We start from the raw sequence: 22,348 nt of genomic DNA on the forward strand, positions 1-22,348 counted from the left end.
ATTTTTTGTTTTTGTTATTCGAGGTAGGGTCTTACTCTAGCCCAGGTTGACCTAGAATTCATTCAGGCTGACCTTAAACTCACATCATTCCTCCTACCTTGGCCTTCTAAGAGCTGGGATTAAAGGCATGTGTCACCATGCCCAGCCTTGTTCTTTTTCTTTTTAAATTTTTTATATTTAATTTATTTACTTATGAAAAAGAGAAAGAATGAGAACACCTGGGCCTCTAGTCACTGCAAACAAACTCCAGGTGCATGTGCCACCTTATGCATTTGTCTTACATAGGTACTGGGTAATCAAACCTGGATCCTTGGGCTTTACAGAGAAGTGCCTTAACCACTAAGCCATCTCTCCAGCACCCTGACATGTTCTTTATAATATACTGTTTTATTCCATCCTCTCAATAGCACCATGAAGCAGTACTGTTTTTATTTTGCATGTGACAATAAGGATCCTGAGGCAGATTAAGGAATGTCTCATGCCAAGAATGTGGTAGGCTAAAATTATGAGGCTGTGTGTGGCTGGTTCCACAGTCCATGGTCTTCCCATCCACATTGCAGCATCTGCTCAGAAAAGAAGGATTTATGCCAGATCTCTGGTTAATAGATCCCAATGGGAACTCCTGTCTCCTGGGATGCTTAACTCATCATTTCAGTAGTAAGGGCCCTAGGTTCAGTCCCTAGTACCAAAAGTGTACATGTCCTAGTTGAGGGAAATCTGGAGTTTATGAGATTTAATTGTATCCACTATTGTATTGGTAACCTGTGATTGGGACAAGTCTTCCTCTTGTAGTGAATATTAAGAAATGATCCAATCAGTAGATGCTCTGCGCACTATTTTCTGACTCACCTTGAAAGCAGTGGGCCAGGGGCCCAGGGTCAGCCTGTTCAGAAGAGAGGTAGTGAAGGATGGAGAATAATTGAAACTTGGCTAAGAGCCTAGAGGCTCTGTAACCCAGGATGACCCTCTGGGCCCCCGCAGTTACCTGTCCAACACTGGGGCTACTCAGTATGCATCCTTAGGTCACCTCCACTTTGCAGCCTGAATTTGCATCCCAGGTTTCTAGAACTCTGTAGAAAGCTATAAATGAGGGTAATAAAATATGGGTTGGTCGTGATGTTCATGCTTTGCTCACTGATGTAAAAGGGCTGACCTTTTTCTTTCTTCTTTTTTCTAAGTTTGATTAAGCATTTCTTGACAATCCCACCTTGTCTAGTACACAAAATTGGGACTAGAACACAGCTCACCTCACTGCCTGGCTGATATTTTTCCTAATTTCTAGTTGTTCTTTCTTCTAATGAGAGAATTCCTAGTACTTGAAACATTAGTCATTTATGTTGTATTTTGAGCTGTCCAAGGAAGAGACTCAGACACAATGTCCTGATTTATGTCCCTAGGGTAGAGAATCGCTGAAAATAGCACTATTCATCTGAAAATAGCCCTATTCATCCCCTCTTCTTCATCTCTCATTTCTTCTTCCCTTACTGCTGACTCCTCAAGACCCACAATCAGGGATCCTGAAAAGAAGAAAGAAGACTGATGGTAGACGTAGCTGTCATTTCTAAGAGACAGAAGCACGGTCTGTTGAACTGGTTGTTTTGTTTGGCTTTTTGCAGTATGTGTTGGGCACATACCAATGATACACCAAATCAGTGAATTACCATAATATTTACTTGTTGATTTTTTTTTTTTTCTTTCAGCGCTAGGGCTCAAACCCAGGCCTTTATACCCAGTCCTTGACTGGATTATTGTAATGATCATTTACCAAGCATTTTCATATCTGTTATCTAACTCACCCTTCTTACTCCAAGTCTGCAAGGGAACAGGTGCTCTCCCACTTTATAAATGAAACCTCTGAAGTCCAGAGGTCTGATGCCTTAGGCGTTGCAAGAGAGGGTGGCAGAGCACATGAGGGCAAACTGTCACTCACATGCCCAGTATATATATATGTATATTTTTTGAGGCAAGCCCAACATCGTGATGCATGTGCCACCTTATGCATCTGGCTTACATGGATCCTGGGGAATTGAACTGAAGGAATCCCAAGATGGGGACCCCACGCTCTGCCCGGATATGGTGACACCCCAAATCACTCACGAGAAGCGGTCTTGATGCAAACTGCAAGAGGATTTTATTCCAAGCGTGCTGGGGTCCACAGTCGTACACCACACAGGGGTACAGGACTGCAGAGCCCCAAATGCAGGAACGGGACAGTTTTTATAGGGTTTCTAACAAAGCCTGTGCATTGGACCAATCATTTTTTTAATATCAGGAGCCCGCAGGGTGCAAGCCAGTCAGTTTGTGCCACCCCATAGTTTCTAAGCCAATTAGTTTAATTTGTTCAAGCCCCTCGTGGACCAATCAGTCTCTTATGACCTTGGTGGTCAGCATTTGCGCAGGTCCTTGGGTGGGGGTAGCAGAGTGTGGTATCAGCCTCCTATGACCTTGGTGGTCAGCATTTGCGCAGGTCCTTGGGTGGGGGTAGCAGAGTGTGGTATCAGCCTCCTATGACCTTGGTGGTCTGAGGCAGGCTGCTACAGCTTATGGTGCAGGCTACTAAGGCTTACAGTGTGGGCTATTAAGGCTTATGGTGCAGGCTATTTACAGAAACCAAATAAGTGGTTCACTTCATTACTCATTTCCCATTCTTGAGGGCTATCTCATGCCCTTTTTACCTAGTTTTATATTAGGAGCGGGCTCTGATATAATGAGAAGAGGGATTCTTTACTTGCTTCCAACAGAGAGTAAAGCCTGGAGTTTGAGGTATGCAGGGGCCCGCTTAAGCTCCCTTTGGAACGTGATAGTATTTCTGGGCTTCTGAATTCTTGGGCCTTTCAGAACCAGGGTCCTTTGGCTTTGCAGGCAAATGCCTTAACCGCTAAGCCATCTTCTCCAGCCCAGACTGGCTTTTTTTTTTTTTTTTTTTAATGCGAGAGAGTGAGAGCAAGAGATATATTGAGAGAATTGGTGTGCCAGGGCCTCCAGCCACTGTAATCAAACTCCACACATGTGCGTCAACTTGTGCACATGTGCAACCTTATGCGCTTGTATCACTGTGTGTCTGGCTTATGTCAGACTTGGAGAGTTGAACATGGGTTCTTAGGCTTCACAGGCAAGCACCCTCATTACTAAGCCATCTCTCCAGCTCCCCAGTACTCATTATGTTACTCCACTATTGGTCATGTGAGTCCGTCCTTCCCATGAGCATTCAGGCTTTAGTCTTTCTCTGGGACTCATGATACTAACACTCTCCCTTAGCACATGGATCAAGCCCAAACCTACTTGTCGCATAAGAGTCCCAATAGACAGAAGTATCTTATGAGGTCGGCTTATTTTTTAAATGTTTGTTTGCTTGGTTTTTTGAGATAGGATCTCACTCTAGCTCAGGCACACCTAGAATTCACTATGTAGTCTCTCAGGGTGGCCTTGAACTCACTGGAGATCCTACTACTCTGCCTCTAAGTGCTGGCATTTAAGGTGCACCACCACACCCAGCTTGTTTGTTTCTTCAGGGAGTACTGGGAATTGAACTCAGATCCTCATGTTTGCAAGCACTTTACTAGCTGAGCTATCTCTCCAGCCCAGACTTCTTTTAAAAATATTCTTATTTATGAAAGAGAGAATATGGGTGTGCCAGGGCCTCTTGCTTCTAGAAATAAACTCCACACACTGCACTTTGTGCATCTGGCTTTATGTGGGTACTGGGGAATTGCATTCAAGTTCCTTTAGCAACTGAGCCATTTCCCCAGCCATGAGATAGGCTTCTGAGATAAGCAGAAACTACTTTAGCTAGACAGAAAGCTATGGTGCTTTGAGCTTGACTGATAGCTTGTGAGTCAACTAAGCTTGGGCAGGGAGCATGCCTCACTGGTAGAAGGCTTGCCTAGAATGCATGGGGCTCTGAGTTTAATCCACAGTGCTGCAAAAACAAAACTCAAAAACCAAACATCCATTGCTGATTTTCTCCAAGACATTTTCCTACCTGAACTCAGAGAAAAGCTGATGACTTAGAGTTAGAAAGCAAATGTTCAGATAATACCCTGCTCTGCTCAAGCAAATCACTTCACCTGTCTGACCTTTAGTTTTCTTTCAGGTCAAATGGAGACCACAATAGTGATATCATAAGGTTCTTCTGATGATTAAATAATATGCTTAAGGTAAAAGGAACCTGGTCCAGTGTCCAGCAAGTTGCAGTTGAGACTCCTATCTCCAACAGTCTGTCACAGAATAGCTGGCAGTGTTGGGGCAGAGTCTGTTTGGCTTCTCCGTCATGAGAGAATCTTATGGTCCCCAAAGACTGGCCAAAATTGGCTGTCTCCACTGTAGCTTTAAGATGAGTACTTAATGAGTACTGGGCCTTCTCCTCCCCTCCCCCCGTTCACACTCACACACTCTTTCTCTCTGCCTCTTTCTGTCTCTCCAATAAATAAAAAATGTGAAAATTATTTATTTACAAGCAGAAAGAGAAGGGGAGAGAGAGAGAGAGAGAAAGACAGAATGAATTAATAAGAGTATGACAGGGCCTCTTGCCACTGCAAATGAACAAACTCAAGATGCGTGCAACTACTTTGTGCACTGGCTTTATATGAGTACTGGGGAATCGAACCCAGGTAGTTAGGCTTTGCAGGCAAGTTCCTTAACCACTGAGGCATCTCCCCACCCCAAACTATATACATATCTATATCTATATGTGTGTGTGTGTGTGTGTGTGTGTGTGTGTGTGTGTGTGTGTTTAGGTAGAGTTTCACTCTAGCCCAGGCTGACCTGGAATTCACTATGTAGTCTCAGGATGGCCTTTAACTCACAGAGATTGCTCTACCTCTGCCTCCCAAAGGCTGGGGTTTAAAGGCATGTGCCACCATGCCTAGCTCCAAAAAAAATATTTTTCAAGGTAGAGCCTCACTCTAATCCAGGCTGACCTGTGAGTCGCTGTGTAGTCTCAGGGTGGTCTTGAACTCACAACAGTCTCCCCACATCTGCCTCCCATGTGCTGGGATTAAAGGTGTGCATCACCACACCTGACATCAAAAATATTTTTTATTTAATTTTTTTGAGGCAAGCCCAACAGACTGGCCTTTTTTTTTTTTTAATGCGAGAGTGACTGAGTGAGTGTGTGTGTGTGTGTGAGAGAGAGAGATTGGCACACCAGGGCCTCCAGCCATGGAACTCCAGATGCGTGTGCCCCCTTGTGTGCATGTGCAACCTTATATGCTTGTGTCACTTTGTGTGTCTGGCTTATGTGGGACCTAGAGAGTCAAACATGAGTCTTTAGGCCTTGCAGACAAGTGCCTTAACCTCTAAGCGATCTTTCCAGTCCCCCATCCAAACTATATTTAAAGAGAGTTTTAAGCCAGGTGTGGTGTCCCATGCCTTTAATCCCAGCACTCAGGAAGCAGAGGTAGGAGTATTGCCATGAGTTCGAGGCCACCCTGAGACATTGTGAATTCTATGTCAGCCTGAGTCTGAACTAGAGTGAGACCCTATCTTGAAAGACCAAAAAAAAAAAAAAAAAAGTTTTAAGACCTGTAAGCCCAGTCCTATGGTAAGTGAAGACTAGAGATTCTCTGGGGCTGTGTGCACGGTCAGCCAGTCTACCTTATATTTTAAGCATAATTGTAGAATTGAAAAATGATATGTGCATATGTAAAAAAAAAAAACTTGGGCTGGACATGGTGGTGGACATGCTTCATGCTTTAATCAGCACTTGGGAGGCAGAGGTAGGAGGATTGTCATAAGTTCGAGGCCACTCTGAGACTACATAGTGAATTCCAGGTCAGCTGGGGCTAAAATGAGATCCTACCTCAAAAAATCAAAAAAGGGGCTGGATGGGCTGAAGAGATGGCTTAGCGGGTAAGCGCTTGCCTGTGAAGCCTAAGGACCCCAGTTCGAGGCTCGGTTCCCCAGGTCACACGTTAGCCAGATGCACAAGGGGGCGCACGCGTCTGGAGTTCGTTTGCAGAGGCTGGAAGCCCTGGCGTGCCCATTCTCTCTCTCTCCCTCTATCTGTCTTTCTCTCTGTGTCTGTTGCTCTCAAATAAATAAATAAAAAATTAAAAAAGGGGCTGGAGATATGGCTTAGCAATTAAGGCATTAGTCTTCAAAGCCTAAGGACCCAGGTTCAGTTCCCCAGTAGCCATGTAAAGCCAGATGCACAAGGTGGAGCGTGTATCTGGAGTTTGTAGTGGCTGCAGGCCCTGGTATACCCATTTTCTTCCTCTCTTCCTCCCTCTCTCAGATAAATAAATAAGAAATTAAGAAAGAATAACTGTGATAATGAGTCTGAGGATTGCTCAATGGTTAAATGTGCTTGCTTGCAATGCAATCCCAAGGTTCAATTCCCTAGCCACCCGCTTAGAGCCTGATGGGCCTGCCTTTGCAACAGGAAGAGATTTTGGCATGCACACATGCACACACATGCTAATTTATAGATAATAAAAAATGATAAGCCAGGAGGGGTGGCATATGCCTTGGGATTAAAGTAGAAGTAGGATCCCAGAGTAGAAGAATTGCTGTGAGTTCAAGGCTATCCTGAGACTACATAGTGAATTCCAGGTCAGCATAGCCTAGAGTGAGACCCTACCTCTGGAAAAAACAACAACAACAACAAAAAAAATATAATGGGGGAGGGAGAACGATGAAAGAAACTTAATAACCATGGTAGGAAATAAGTGAGGTTTCTTATTTTACTTCTGAATTGATTTTAAGCAAGCACCTTTAACCTCCAAGCCATCTCCCCAGCTAAGGTGATTTTATTTATTATATATTTGCTTTACTTATTTACTTGTTTATGTACTTATTTATTTATTTAGACAGGATCCCTTGTAGTCCAGGCTGACCTAAAATTCAAGCTCATTATGTACCCCAGGCTGACCTTGAACTCCTGTCCTTCCGCCTTTACTTCCCGAATGCTTGGATTTATAGGCATGTATCACTCACTGTACCTGGCAAAATTTCCTTTCATTTGTCTTAAAAACTGCATCTTTTGGGCTGGAGAGATGGCTTAGCGGTTAAGCACTTGCCTGTGAAGCCTAAGGATCCCGGTTCAAGGCTCGGTTCCCCAGGTCCCACATTAGCCAGATGCACAAGGGGGTGCACGCGTCTGGAGTTCGTTTGCAGAGGCTGAAAGCCCTGGTGCGCCCATTCTCTCTCTCTCCCTTTATCTGTCTTTCTCTCTGTGTCGGTCACTCTCAAATAAATAAATAAAAAATTTAAAAAAATGCATCTTTCAAACTCCAGGTATATACTTATTCTGCCTGTGAATATTGAATGGAAACGTCTGGCTCTCTTCTTCTTGTAGACATTCTGAATTGTTCCCAGGCCTAGCCTCTTAACCTTTATTTCATCTTTGCAGTCTGAGGAGTCCTATTTTTCAACCTCTTACAATATCCCTGTGAAGTTCCCTGTTGCCCTCTCTGGTCTCGTTTGAGCCTCTGGAGACTCAGTAAGGGAACTGTACACAGTATTCCAGATTCAGCTGTATCATGGCCTATGCAAGGGGATAATGTGTTTTGCTTTCAAAAGCCTTCACTGAGGTGCCTGGTCAGCTGCTGCTGGATTTTTAGCTGTGGCAGCATATTAAAAACCAGTGTCTTCTGGGAGCAGTAAAGAATTACTCCTTCCCCCCTCTCCCCTTTCTTTTCTGGCACATAACTGATTGCCCACAGCTATCATTTAATGAGTAGTGTTAGGATCAGATAATTTTCATCAAATGGAGAATGGTAATTTTTAATTTTTTTTTTGAGGTAAGGTCTCACTGTAGCCCAGGCTGTCCTGAAATTCACTATGTAGTCTCAGGGTGGCCTCAAACTCATGGTGATCCTCCTACCTCTGCCTCCCAAGTGCTGGGATTAAAGGCATATGCCACCACACCCAGCTCCAATTTATTTATTTATTTATTTTTTGTTTTGTTCTTGGTTTTCTAAGGTAGGGTCTCACTCTAGCTCAGGCTGACCTGGAATTCACTATGTAATCTCAGGGTGGCCTCGAACTCTCAGAGATCCTCCTACCTCTGCCTCCCGAGTACTGGGATTAAAGGTGTGTGCCGCCACGCCTGGCTCAATTTATTTATTTATTTATTGTTTTATTTATTTATTTATTTATGTTTTTTGGTTTTTCGAGGTAGGGGCTCATTCTAGCCCAGGCTGACCTGGAATTCACTATGGAGTCTCAGGATGGCCTCGAACTCATGGCAATCCTCCTACCTCTGCCTCCCGAGTGCTGGGATTAAAGGTGTGCGCCACCACGCCCAGCTTCAATTTATTTTTTTATTTTATTTTTTTAAATTTTTATTTATTTATTTGAGAGTGACAGACACAGAGAGAAGGACAGGTAGAGGGAGAGAGAGAGAATGGGCGCGCCAGGGCTTCCAGCCTCTGCAAACGAACTCCAGACGCGTGCGCCCCCTTGTGCATCTGGCTAACATGGGACCTGGGGAACCGAGCCTCGAACCGGGGTCCTTAGGCTTCACAGGCAAGCTCTTAACCGCTAAGCCATCTCTCCAGCCCTCAATTTATTTTTTTATTAGAGAAAAAGAGGCAGATCAAGAAAGAGAATTGGCACACCAGGGCCTCTAGTCACTGAAAGTGAACTCCAGACACATGAACCACCACTTTGTGCAACTGGTTTTACATGGGTACTAGGGAATCAAAGTCAGATCATTATGGCTTTGCAGGCAAGAGCTGGGGAAATGGCTGTAGTGGTTTAAAAGCAATTGCTGTGCAAGCCTGATGACTGGAGTTTGGATCCCCAGAGCTCATGTAAATCCAGATGTACAGTGGCACACATCTGGAATCCCAAAGTTCATAGGCCAACTAATGTGACCTTCACAGTGGTAAAAAGTAAGAAGAGGGGCTGGAGAAATGGCTTAGCAGTTAAGGCATTTGTCTGTGAAGCCTAAGAATCTAGGTTCAATTCCCTAGGACCCATGTAAGCCAGATGTACAAGGTGGCACGTGTATTTGGAGTTCGTTTGCAGTGGCTAGAGGCCTTAGTATACCCATTCTCTCTCTCTTTCTCTCTCTCTCTGCCTGTTCCTCATTCTCTCTCTGTTTCTTCCTCTCTAAAATAAATAAATAAGTAAAAAGTAAGAAGACCCTATATCAAACAAATAGATAACTAGTACTCTGAGGTTGTCCTCTGACCTCCACATTGTGCTATGGCATGAGTGTGCCCATATACACACACACAATTTAGGGAGTTACTCATTTTCAGGGTTGCTTCAACCTTGAATAAAGGGGAGTCATGATGCCATAGTGATGGGGTGGGTGGTGAAATGAATAATGAAGGGCACAGGTGGCTGTGGTAGACATCATGAACAGCCCGCCACTCTCTGCTTGGCCTTATGTGAGGCTGGTGTGAGGCTCCTGCTTCTGCAATTCACTGGCACCTTGCACAGCCCCAGCCTCTGAAAACCCTTCACCTCTGTCCTGCTCTGTTCCCAGTGATGTGGCTCTCACAGGTGGCTGCCTGCTCCCCAAGTCTGACAGCACCCCCAGCTTTTTTTTTTAATTTTATTTATTTATTTATTTGAGAGCGACAGACACAGAGAGAAAGACAGATAGAGGGAGAGAGAGAGAATGGGCGCGCCAGGGCTTCCAGCCTCTGCAAACGAACTCCAGACGTGTGTGCCCCCTTGTACATCTGGCTAATGTGGGACCTGGGGAACCGAGCCCCGAACTGGGGTCCTTAGGCTTCACAGGCAAGTGCTTAACCGCTAAGCCATCTCTCCAGCCCAGCACCCCAGCTTTGAGAGTCCTTAGGCAAGTCAGCTGGTTCCACTGGGAAAAAATTCCTTAGTTTGCCTTCTATCCTCCTCATTTCATGATACCAACCTTCCAAGAGGCCTGAAGTGAGATCAGTGAGCAACCTGCTGCCCTGGTGTGAGGCAAGGGAGAGGGTGTGCTCTTACTGGCAGTAGTGACAATGCATTTTATGGAGCCAGAAGCACTACTGGTCTGTGCCAAGTACTCACAGGTCTTTCATATAGTTCTGGGCTCTCAGTGTGAATTGCTCCTTCTCGTTACTTATTAACTGTATGACCTGATGCTAGTCACTCTCAACATTTTTATTTGCTACATGAGGACATGAACAGTCCCTCTTTTAGAGACGGAGGAAGATAACAGTTGTTGGAGGCTTCCTTCAACATCAACAGTGTTCTGCACATGTTTATGGCGTTCTGATACATAGATGTGAGAAGTAAAGGGTGCAGCTTGCCATGGCCCCCAGCATAGTGGGTGGATTCAGAGCCTTTTGTGTTGTCTTGAATGCACATGCCACCTCTTGGGCCCTATTCCCCTCCAGATTTTGTAGACTCTCTTCCTTGAATTTTCCTTCTAATTTCCACATCAGCATACAATTACACCCTTGTTGTAGTCAGGTTCACATAGCTGGCAGAAAACACGTGACCAAGAGCAGCTTGTGGGGGGAAAAAAGGTTTATTTTGGCTTACAGACTTTAGGGGAAACTTCATGATGGCATGGGAAAACAGTGGCATGAGCAGGAGGTGGACCTCACCTCCTGGCCAACATCATATGGACAACAGCCACAGAAGAGTATGCTAAACACTGGCAAGGGGAAGCTGGCTATAACACTCATAAGCCCACCTCCAACAATACAATCCCTTCAGGAGGGCTTAATTCCAACTTGCCATCAGCTGGGCACATGGCATTCAGAACACCTAAGGTTATAGGGGACATCTGAATTAAACCACCATAGTCCTTTCCTGATGTCCAATTGGCAAGCTGTCTTCTTGAGTCAGTAATAGTTGTAAAGGCTTGGATGCCTGGTCATTATCTTTTTCTCCCCATCCTGGGACCTGGCTGCCAGGATTAGTTTGCCTTCTATCCTCCTCACAGGCATAGTGAACCAAGCAAAGAGATCAAGTGCTCTATAATCCCTCACGGGTTTCCTCTCTTTGCCTCCCATTGTCCACATTGGGAGCCTTGTACTGGGACTCCAGAGGCTGGAGGGGAAAACTCCGTTCTTACTGAGAGCCAAGAGACTCCCACCTGAGACGTACCTGTGTCCAGTCCTAGAATATCCACAGAGCAAAATCTGTGCTCTGTGGTCCTCTTAGGGGTGGATTTGGGAGGTGGAGGCAGGAGGATCAGAAATCTAAGGTCATCCTAGGCTACATAGTTTGAGTCCAACCTTGGTTGTATGAAACCCTATGAGAGAAAGAAAGAGAGCAAGAGAAGAGAGAGCATGCAGAGTCAGGTGTGGTGCCACATGTCTGCAATCCTAGCAGTCAGGAAGCAGAGATGAGAAGATCATCACAGGTTCAAGGCCAACCTGCTTAGTAAGTTCTACTTTACCCAGGGGTTACATAATGAGACTGTATCTCAAAGAAACAACAATAGGGTAGGAGAAGTGGTTCAGTAGATAAAGACACTTGCTTGAAAATCCTGAGGGCCTGGATTTGATTCCCCAGGACCCACATAAAGCCAGATGCAGCAGGTGGCACATGCCTCTGGTGTTCATTTGCAGCAGCAGGAGGCCCTGGTTTGTCCATACTCACTCTTTGTCTCTGTCAAATAAATAATACAATAATACATTTTGAAAAAGAAACAACAACAAAAAGGACCTATGTCTATAATCCTGACACTTAGGAGGGGGTAGAGGCAAGAGGATCTGCTCAGCTGTACTGCAAGTTCAAGACCACTCTGGGTTATGTGAAACATTGTCTTAAATAATCAAAAGGTCCCAAACTAGGGGTGCTGTGACTGTATTCAAAGACACCCTTCTGTCCCTAGGCCATGGAGAGTAAGCTGCTTATCGGGGGCAGGAACATCATGGATCACACTAACGAGCAGCAGAAGATGCTGGAACTGAAGCGTCAGGAGATTGCTGAGCAGGTAATGGTCTTAAGACATGTCTGGGTGGATTGGGCTATAAGCCACCATGGACTCAGGATCCTTGGATGACAGTGCTGAGAATCCAGCCCTACCACTCTGGATTCCATAGGTCTACTAGCCCAGGACCTTCCTCTAGAAGAAGGGGCCCTGCTGCTTGGTGGGTGACAGGAAGGGGTAGCTCTCCATGATGTCAGTCTCCACAAGGCACCTGGTCATGCCTGCTAATGCCATAAGGACTCAAGTTAATGGCCAACTGTATGGCTATTGCCTAAATCACTAAAACCACAGTTTGCTGGTTACCAACTACCTGCGGTGCTATATGAGGAAAGGAGGGTGGAACTTAGAAGTCAGTGTGATGGGCGTCTATATATACAGCTAAAGTATGCCCAGTCTTAGGGCTGAGATCTCCAGTCACAGACAAAGGCTTATCTATAAGAGCTGAGAAGATGGGTCCATGTCTAGGGTTCCACTTAGTACTGGGTGGAGCAGTGGATATAAGTAAGCCAGGAGGTACCCCTGTCTCCCTCCTAGCATCTGGGTTCCTGTGACAGTCAAAGTGAGCCAGCCTCTCTGCTCCTTTAGCTCTCCTCCAGTAGGTGCTATTCCTTAGAGATCCTCTTATCCTGCCTTGGCCTAGAAACGCCGTGAGCGGGAAATGCAGCAGGAGATGATGCTCCGAGATGAGGAGACCATGGAGCTCCGGGGCACCTACACATCCCTGCAGCAGGAGGTAGAGGTCAAAACCAAGAAACTCAAAAAGGTGAGGTGTGCTAGAGCAGGATGGGCCAGGGTGTGCTGAGGGTGAAAAGACTCTGTCCAAGAGAGTCACCTACCCAAGGGGCATGTGCATCAAGGTCCCCTCCCCACTGTTTATAAACTACCGAGCCCCTGCTATACTGTCTGGGAGGCAGGGGTCTGGTATCAGGGTGAAATAGAGCCTTTTGTCTTGATTTATAGGCTGCCAACTGTCACTTCTAGTATGAAGGTGCCATCTCCATAGACCTGGGTAACTTTTCCCTTTTCACTATCACCAATGAATCATAGCTTTGATAGCTGTGCCTGAAAAGGGAGAAGGGCCAGAGAATGTGAGAAGGCCTGAGAAGGAAACTCATGCCTGGGGAAGCTCAGGAAGGGAGAACAAGGTCCTCCACACCAAGTCAAGAGACAAGATTCTGGTCAGTAGGACTGTATGAAATCTGTGTACATGAGATGAGGGTCTAGGGTAGAAAGTAAGCAAGTTACCAGCTTCTATTCTGGAAAGAGTTTAGAGAGTCCCCAGGGCCCAGGGCTGCTGTTGTGGCTACCCGGAGCTGGGTAGGCCAGGCCCAGCCACTATGGCAGTTACCATGGTCACTGCTCACTGGGTTAGCAAGAAACAGGAAGGTAGTGCTGATCTCCAAACTCCACTAGGAGTGCGTTACCTTCACAACTTGTTCAACCTCCAACCCCAACCCTGTTTCTAAACAAGACTCAAGTCCTAGTTCCATTTTTCTGTTGATAGTTGTGTGACATTTTATCCAGTCTATGCCTGGGCAGGCTTCCTTCCTTCCTTCCTTCCTTCCTTCCTTCCTTCCTTCCTTCCTTCCTTCCTTCCTTCCTTCCTTCCTTCCTTCCTTTCTTTCTTAGTAATATTTTTTATTTATTAGAGGGAAGAAGGGAGGGAGGGAGAGTGAGAGAGAGAGAGAGAATGGGCACTCCAGGGCCTCTAGCTACTGCAAATGAACTCCAGATGCATGTGCATCTGGGTTTATGTGGGTTCTGGGGAATCGATCCTGGGTCCTTAGGCTTGACAGACAAGCGCCTTAACCACTAAGCCATCTCTCCGGCAACCCCCCCCCCCCCCCCACTGGGTTTCATCTACAAAAGGAGGATGTTAGACTGAAAGTTCTCTCAGGTCCCTTCCAGTTTGAACATTCTACGATGCTAACAGCAACTAAAGAGAGAGCAGGTAATGGCCACAGGCCCTAATGGGGGTGGGGATTAGAAGGAGCAGTGGACAACACACAACAGGACAGGGCAACACAAAGCCTTAAAGTAACCCATCTGATCCATAGGGAGTGGGGCAGCAGTGAGAGGCTCAGGCCAGGATCTTCAGCCTCATCCTGATCTGAGCCTGCAGCCCATGGGCCCCCCCCAGGGTGGTGACTGGGTCCTTTTGCCACACTGAGTAGCCTCTGAGCTGCACCTGTCCTCACCCAGCTCTACGCCAAGCTGCAGGCGGTGAAGGCGGAGATCCAGGACCAGCATGATGAGTACATCCGTGTTCGGCAGGACTTGGAGGAGGCACAGAATGAGCAGACCCGGGAACTCAAGCTCAAGTAGGGCTGGCTCCTCTTCCCGCTGGGGATCCCCATAATCTCCTTATACTCCTCAGGGCCTCTCTAAAAACTGCTCTTATACTAAAGGTCGCATCTCGACAGTATGCTCATTCATGCATCCTTATGTTTTTTGTTTTGTGGTCTTTTGAGAGAAGGTCTCATTCTGTAGCCCAGCGTGGGTGTCTAGAATTTGTAACAATTCTCCTGCCTCTGCCTCCGAGTGCTGGGATTACAGGTGTAGGCCACCATGCATAGTTTATATGACTTAAAAATAAAATATGTCTGAGGAAGAAGGGCTAGGCCAGGTCTGGAGATTGTTTGACTTGGATTAACTGCTCTTCCCCTGCCCAAGTGCATGATGGGTTCTGGTTAAATTGAACACTGAAGCCCTGAGCCTACAATCTTTGCATTAGAAGCAGTGGTTTTCAAGTTCCACTATTTCTTTAGGGATCTCTTCCCTCCCATATTTTGTTTTTCTACCTTCTCACTTGCCTCTACCACTGAGTCTCTCACTCCCCCCACTCCCTGTCTCTACCTCATTCCTGCTCCCCAGGTACCTAATCATCGAGAACTTCATCCCCCCTGAGGAGAAGAACAAGATCATGAACCGGCTCTTCCTGGACTGTGAAGAAGAGCAGTGGAAGTTCCAGCCATTGGTGCCTGCTGGAGTGTAAGTCTCTCTAGCCAGTCGTCTGGACCTAGGGACTTGCAAGCCCCCTCCTGCTGGGGGGTGGTAAGGGCTCGAGGCTCTGCCTACTGGGAGATAGATGTTGTGGAATCAGGGAATAAATAAGGGGATGCAGATGGAGGAAGAGCTTCGTAGCATATTTTGTAGGTGAAAAAAAAATCTCACCAGTCGGAGAGGAAAAGATTGTGTGTGTCAGTCATTTGACAGTTCCATTGATGCTAACATCTGGCCACTTCTGGTGGATATGAATTTGTGCACTTGTTTGTTACCAGAAACAGCAACCATAGTTAATACTTGCTAAGCTCTGCTATGTTGGACATTGTGAAAGATTGGAGTCAAAAGATAAATCGGGCTGGGAATGTAGCTCATTTGGTAGACTGCTTGCCTTGCAACAAGAAGCTCTGACTTTGATCTCCAGCATCACATAAACCAGCACATGACTATAATCCTACACTCAATGGTTAGAAGCACGAGGATCACAAGTTCAAGGTTATCCTCAGCTACATAGCAAGTTGAGGTCTGAGATACATGAGACCCCATCATGAAATAGATAAAGCAAAACCACAACTTGTGTCAAAAAGAACAAAGCAGTCTCTGTGGACAGGTTGGGAGGGATAGTGGTGGTAAGGGGACAATGTCACAGGATACTCCTTCCCACCCTATGGCTCTTACTATCTTTTTATCCCCTCTTTTACAATGTTCCCTGAGCCTTAGAAGGAGTGTTATAAGACTACTTTAATGGTAAACTCTCTGCAATCTCTGAATTTCTTTTTTTTCCCCCCCAAGGTAGGGTCTCGCTCTAGCCCAGGCTGACCTGATTTCACTATGTAGTCTCTGAGTGGCCTCGAACTCATGGCAGTCCTCCTACTTCTGCTTCTGAGTGCTAGGATTGAAGGTGTGTGCCACCATGCCCAGCTGTAATCTCTGAATGTCTGCTTTGAGCTATTTTGAGTATATTCAGTGTCTACTGACATCTCTCTGGAGCTGGTTGTCAGGCTAGCAGTGAGAGCAGCAAACATATTTAGATTGTCACTTCCTCTGTAATGTTTTGTGGGTCCAGGCAGATGTGATAGAGGTGGGTCATCTCATGATAGACAATCAACTATCTTTCTTGTTGTATGATGAATCTATGGCATTGTCTTTGTGGTGTTTTGAACTAGGCATCCCCTAAAACCTTGTGCATTCTGAATGCTTGATCCCCAGCTGGTGGCAAGTTAGGAATTGGAGCCTCCTGGAGGCTGTGTGTTGTTGAGGGGCAGGTTTATGAGTGTTATAGCCAGCTTTGCCTTACCAGTGTTTGGCACACTCTTCTGCTGCTATTGTCTATATGATGATGTTGGCCAGGAGGTAATGTTCAGCCTCTGCTCATGCCACATTTTCCCTTGTCATCATGGAGCTCCCACTTGAGCCTATAAGCCAAAATAAACCCTTTCTTCCTACAGGCTACTTTTGGTGCTTTCTGCCAGCAGCACAAAGCTAACCACAACAGTCCAAACTCCCCTCCAAAAAAAGAGAAACTGACCTCGCAGGGAATAACAATAACTCCACTAAGGAGGGCCCCCAGTGGATAGGGGGTGGAGAGAGATGATATAAGAGTATAACCTGCTTTGTGTGGTGCTGCACATCTTTAATATTCTGGCATTCCTGAGGCAGAGGTAGGAAGATCACTATGAGTTCAAGACCAGCCCAAAAACCAAAAAAAAAAAGAAAAGGGGTATAACATGACTAGCACCTGTTAGGGTCATACAATAAAATTCATAATTAAAAAATAGTAAGGGGTGCCAGGCATGGTGGCGCACGCCTTTAATCCCAGCACTGGGGAGGCAGAGGTAGGAGGATCACCATGAGTTCAAGGTCATCCTGAGACTACATAGTGAATTCCAGGTCAGCCTGAGCTAGAGTGAGACCCTACCACCAAAAAAAAAAAAAAAGTTAGGGGTCTAGTTGGAGGGAAGACAGGGACAGAGAAAGGAGGAGGCATAGGGGAAAAATAGAGAGAGGCAAAGTGACTATGATCTAATTATATTTTGTATAAATATAAAAATTATCAGGCTGGAGAGATGGATTAGTGGTTAGGACCCAGGTTCAATTCCCCAGGACCCACATAAGCCAGATGGTCAAGATGGCACATGCGTCTGGAGTTCATTTGCAGGGCTAGAGGCCCTGCCATGCCCATTCTTTCTCTGTCTCTTTCTCTCTCCCTCTTTCTCAAATAAATAAATAAAAATACAGTGTTTTTAAAAAACTGTCAAAAAATAGATGAGAGCCAGGTGTGGTGGCACATGCCTTTAATCCCAGTACTTTGGAGGCAGAGGTAGGAGGATTGCTGTGAGTTCAGGGCTACCCTGAGACTACAGAGTAAATTCCAGGTCAGCTTGAGCTAGAGTGAGACCCTACCTTGAAAAACAAAAAACAAAAAGCTGGAGAGATGGCTTAGTGGTTAAGATGCTTACCTGCGAAGCCTAAGGACCCATGTTCAACTCTCCAGGTCCCACATAAGCCAGATGCACAAAGTGACACAAGCATGCAAGGTCACACATGTGCACAAGGTAGGACCTGCTTCTGGAGTTCCATTACTGTGGCTAGAGGCCTTGGCGCGCCAATTCTTTCTCTCTCTCTCGCATTAAAAATAAAAGGGGAGCTGGAAAGATGGCTTAGCAGTTAAGTGCTTGCCTGTAAAGCCTAAGGACCCCAGTTTGAGGCTCGACTCCCCAGGACCCACATTAGCCAGATGCACAAGGGGGCGCATGCATCTGGAGTTCATTTGCAGTGGCTAACGGCGCTAGCACACCCATTCTCACTCGCTCTCTCTCTCTCTCTCTCTCTGCCTCTTTCTCTATGTCTGTCACTCTCAAATAAATAAATAAAAATAAGCAACAACAAAACAACCAAAACAAGTTAGGGCTGGAGAAATGGCTTAGTGTTTAAGGTGCTTCCCTGCTAAGCCAAAGGACCCAAGTTCAATTCCCCAGGACCCACATAAGCCAGATGTACAAGATGGCACGTATGTCTGGAGTTCATTGGAGTGGTTGGAGGCCCTGGTGTGCCCATTCTCTCTCTTCCCCTGCCTATTTCTCTCTCTGAAATAAATAAAGAAAAATAAAATATTTTATAAAAATATCAGTCTGGGGCTGGGTGTGGTGGTGCATGCCTTTAATCCCAGCACTTGGGAGGCAGAGGTAGGAGGATTGCTTTGAGTTCAAGGCTACCCTGAGACTACATAGTGAATTCCAGGTCAGACTGGGCTACAGCAAGACCCTACCTAAAAAAAAAAAAAAAAAAAAAGTCAGTCTGTTAGACTTGCCTCAAAAAAAGAAAAAAAATAGAAGAGGGACTAGTTGGGAAGAAGGGACTCAGTGGAGGGGCATACAAGAGGGAAAAATGAGAAGGTGGTGGGATTGAACCATCATCACAGTGTATTGCATAGATATATGGATGTTTGTTTTAAAGTTTAGAGCCGGGCATGGTGGCACATACCTTTAATCCCATTTGGGAGGCAGAAGTAGGAGGATCGCTGTGAGTTCAAGGCCACCCTGAGGTGACATAGTGAATTCCAGGTCAGCCTTAGCTAGAGCAAGACCCTACCTTTGAAAACAAACAAACAAAAGTTTTAAAATAGGGCTGGAGAGATGGCTTTGCAGTTAAGGTGCTGCTTGCCTTAGAAACAAGGACCTAGATTCAATTCCCCAGTACCCACGTAGGCCAGATGCACAAGGTGGTGCATGCATCTGGAATTCATTTGCAGTGGCTGGAGGCCCTGAGAGAAAAGTAAAATAAATAAATAAAAGTGAAATAAACCTAGCATGTACTGGGTTCAATTCTCTGTACCACCAATAAATAAATAAATAAATCATACATTGTCCAAACTTACACTCTGGGAAATACTGAGAAGTGATCAAATCCTGACCCAATGTTGGTGTGACCCAATATTTCTAGCCTCACTCTGAAGAGTAATCCACCCTCCCATTCTTTTTTTTTAATTTTAATTTTTATTTATTTTATTTTATTTATTTTTATTTTATTTTCTTTTAATTTTTATTAACATTTTCCATGATTATAAAATATATCCCATGGAAATTCCCTCCCTCCCCACCCCTACACTTTCCCATTTGAAATTCCATTCTCCATCATATTACCTCCCCATTACAATCATTGTAATTACATATATACAATATCAACCTATTAAGTATCCTCCTCCCTTCCTTTCTCTACCCTTTATGTCTCCTTTTTACCTTACTGGCCTCTGCTACTAAGTATTTTCATTCTCACGCAGAAGCCCAGTCATCTGTAGCTAGGATCCACATATGAGAGAGAACATGTGGCACTTGGCTTTCTGGGCCTGGGTTACCTCACTTAGTATAATACCTTCCAGGTCCATCCATTTTTCTGCAAATTTCATAACTTCATTTTTCTTTACCGCTGAGTAGAACTCCATTGTAGAAATGTGCCACATCTTCATTATCCACTCATCTGTTCAGGGACATCTAGGCTGGTTCCATTTCCCAGCTATAAATTGAGCAGCAATAAACATGGTTGAGCATGTACTTCTAAGGAAATGAGATGAGTCCTTTGGATATATGCCTAGGAGTGCTATAGCTGGGTCATATGGTAGATCAATCTCTAGCTGTTTTAGGAACCTCCACACTGTTTTCCACAATGGCTGGACCAGATTGCATTCCCACCAGCAGTGAAGAAGGGTTCCTTTTTATCCACATCCCCGCCAACATTTATAATCATTTGTTTTCATGATGGTGGCCAATCTGACAGGAGTGAGATGGAATCTCAATGTAGTTTTAATCTGCATTTCCCTGATGACTAGTGACGTAGAACATTTTTTTAGATGCTTATATGCCATTCGTATTTCTTCCTTTGAGAACTCTCTATTTAGCTCCATAGCCCATTTTTTGATTGGCTTGTTTGATTCCTTATTATTTAACTTTTTGAGTTCTTTGTATATCTTAGATATTAATCCTCTATCAGATATATAGCTGGCGAAGATTTTCTCCCATTCTGTAGGTTGCCTCTTTGCTTTTTTCACTGTGCCCTTTGCGGTGCAAAATCTTTGTAATTTCATTAGGTCCCAATGGTTAGTCTGTGGTTTTATTGCCTGAGCAATTGGTGTTGTACTCAGAAAGTCTTTGCCAAGACCAATATGTTGAAGGGTTTCCCCTACTTTTTCCTCTAGCAGTTTCAGAGTTTCAGGTCGGATGTTAAGGTCTTTAATCCATTTGGACTTAATTCTTGTGCATGGCGAGAGAGAAGTATCTATTTTCATCTTTCTGCAGATATATATCCAGTTTTCAAAACACCATTTGCTGAAGAGGCTGTCTCTTCTCCAATGAGTATTTTTGGCACTTTTATTGAATATCAGGTGGCTATAGCTACTTGGGCTTATATCTGGGTCCTCTATTCTGTTCCACTGATCTACATGTCTGTTTTTGTGCCAGTACCATGCTGTTTTTGTTACTATGGCTCTGTAGTATAGGTTAAAATCAGGTATGGTGATACCACCAGCCTCTTTTTTGATACTCAGTATTATTTTAGATATTCGAGGTTTTTTGTGATTCCAAATAAATTTTTGGATTGTTTTTTCTATTTCCATGAAGAAAGCCTTTGGAATTTTGATAGGGATTGCATTAAATGTGTAGATTGCTTTAGGTAAGATTGCCATTTTCACAATATTGATTCTTCCAATCCAGGAACAAGGGATGTTTTTCCACTTTCTAGTGTCTTCTTCATTTTCTCACTTGAGTGTTTTAAAGTTCTCATTGTATAGATTCTTTACTTCCTTGGTTAGGTTTATTCCAAGGTACTTTATTTTTTTTTGATGCAATTGTGAATGGGAGTGATTCTCTGATTTTATCCTCTGTGTGTTTGTTGTTAGCATATATGAAGGCCACTTATTGCTGTGTATTTATTTTGTATCCTGCTACATTGCTGTAGGTTTTGATCACCTCTAACAGCTTGCTAGTAGAGTCTTTAGGGTCCTTTATGTATAGAATCATGTCATCTGCAAATAATGATAACTTGATCTCTTCCTTTCCAATTGGTATCCCTTTTATGTGTGTCTCTTGCCTTATTGCTATGGCTAAGACTTCCAAAACTATATTAAATAAAAGTGGGGACAGTGGACACCCTTGTCTTGTTCCTGATTTTAGTGGAAAAGCTTCCAGTTTTTCCTCATTTAGTAATATGTTGGCTGTAGGCTTGTCATAAATAGCCTTTATTATATTAAGATATGTTCCTTCTATTCCCAGTCTCTGTAGGACTTTTATCATGAAGGGATGTTGGATTTTGTCTCTGCATCTAATGAGATGATCATGTGATTTTTGTCCTTCAACCCGTTTATATAATGTATTACATTTATAGATTTGTGTATGTTGAACCATCCCTGCATCTCTGGGATAAAGGCTACTTGGTCAGGGTGAATGATCTTTTTGATATACTCTTGTATTCTGTTTGCCCATATTGTGTTGAGAATTTTTGCATCTATGTTCATGAGGGAGATTGGTCTGTAATTTTCTCTTTTTGTTCTATCTTTGCCTGGTTTTGGTATCAGGGTGATGCTGGCCTCATAGAAGGAGTTTGGTAGAATTCCTTCTTTTTCTATTTCCTGGAAAAGCTTAAGAAGCAATGGTGTTAGCTCTTCCTTAAAAGTCTGGTAAAAAGCCGGGCGTGGTGGCGCACGCCTTTAATCCCAGCACTCGGGAGGCAGAGGTAGGAGGATCGCCGTGAGTTCAAGGCTACCCTGAGACTACATAGTGAATTCCAGGTCAGCCTGGACTAGTGAGAGACCCTACCTCGAAAAACAAAAAAAAAAAAAAAAAAAAAAAAAAAAAAAGTCTGGTAAAATTCAGCAGTGAATCCATCCAGGCCCGGGCTTTTTTTAGTTGTGAGATTATTGATAACTGTTTGGATCTCCATGTTTGTTATAGGTCTATTTAAGTGATTAATCTCATTTTGATTTAATTTAGGTAGGTCATATAGATCAAGGAAACCATCCATTTCTTTCATATTTTCATACTTTGTGGAGTATATGCTTTTATATTATGTCCCTGTGATTTTTTGAATTTCTCTGGCATCTGTTGTGATGTTACCTTGTTCACTTCTGATTTTATTAATTTGTGTCTCTTCTCTCTTTCTTTTGGTCAGCTTTGCTATGGGTTTATCAATCTTGTTTATCCTTTCAAAGAACCAACTCTTTGTTTCATTAATTCTTTGGATTTTTTTGTTTGTTTCTATTTCATTAATTTCTGCCCTAATCTTTATTATTTCTTCCCATCTACTGATTTTTGGTTTGCCTTGTTCTTCTTTTTCCAAGGCTTTAAGGCAAAGCATTAGGTCTTTTACTTGCAACCTTTCTAATTTCTTAATATAGGCACTTAAGGCTATAAATTTACCTCTTAGAACTGCCTTCATTGTGTCCCAGAGATTTTGGTATGTTGTGTTCTCCTTATCATTTGACTCTATAAATTTTTTGATTTCCTTTTT

At 44.2% G+C, this 22,348-nt stretch overlaps 1 protein-coding gene across 3 annotated transcripts in view; it reads left to right on the forward strand.

Moving 5' to 3' along the window:
• The window catches only part of Kif3c (kinesin family member 3C), a 45,114-nt gene that overhangs the window by 11,824 nt on the left and 10,942 nt on the right, over positions 1–22,348 (forward strand). For all 3 annotated transcript variants that reach the window (XM_004663739.2, XM_045150226.1, XM_045150227.1), the window contains exons 2-5: positions 11,750–11,851; positions 12,489–12,611; positions 14,051–14,169; positions 14,723–14,839. In XM_004663739.2, coding sequence (XP_004663796.1) covers positions 11,750–11,851; positions 12,489–12,611; positions 14,051–14,169; positions 14,723–14,839 — 461 coding nt within the window. The remainder of the gene's footprint in view (positions 1–11,749; positions 11,852–12,488; positions 12,612–14,050; positions 14,170–14,722; positions 14,840–22,348) is intronic.

Source organism: Jaculus jaculus, chromosome 5 (assembly GCF_020740685.1).
Source record: "Jaculus jaculus isolate mJacJac1 chromosome 5, mJacJac1.mat.Y.cur, whole genome shotgun sequence".
Classification (NCBI taxonomy): domain Eukaryota; kingdom Metazoa; phylum Chordata; class Mammalia; order Rodentia; family Dipodidae; genus Jaculus; species Jaculus jaculus.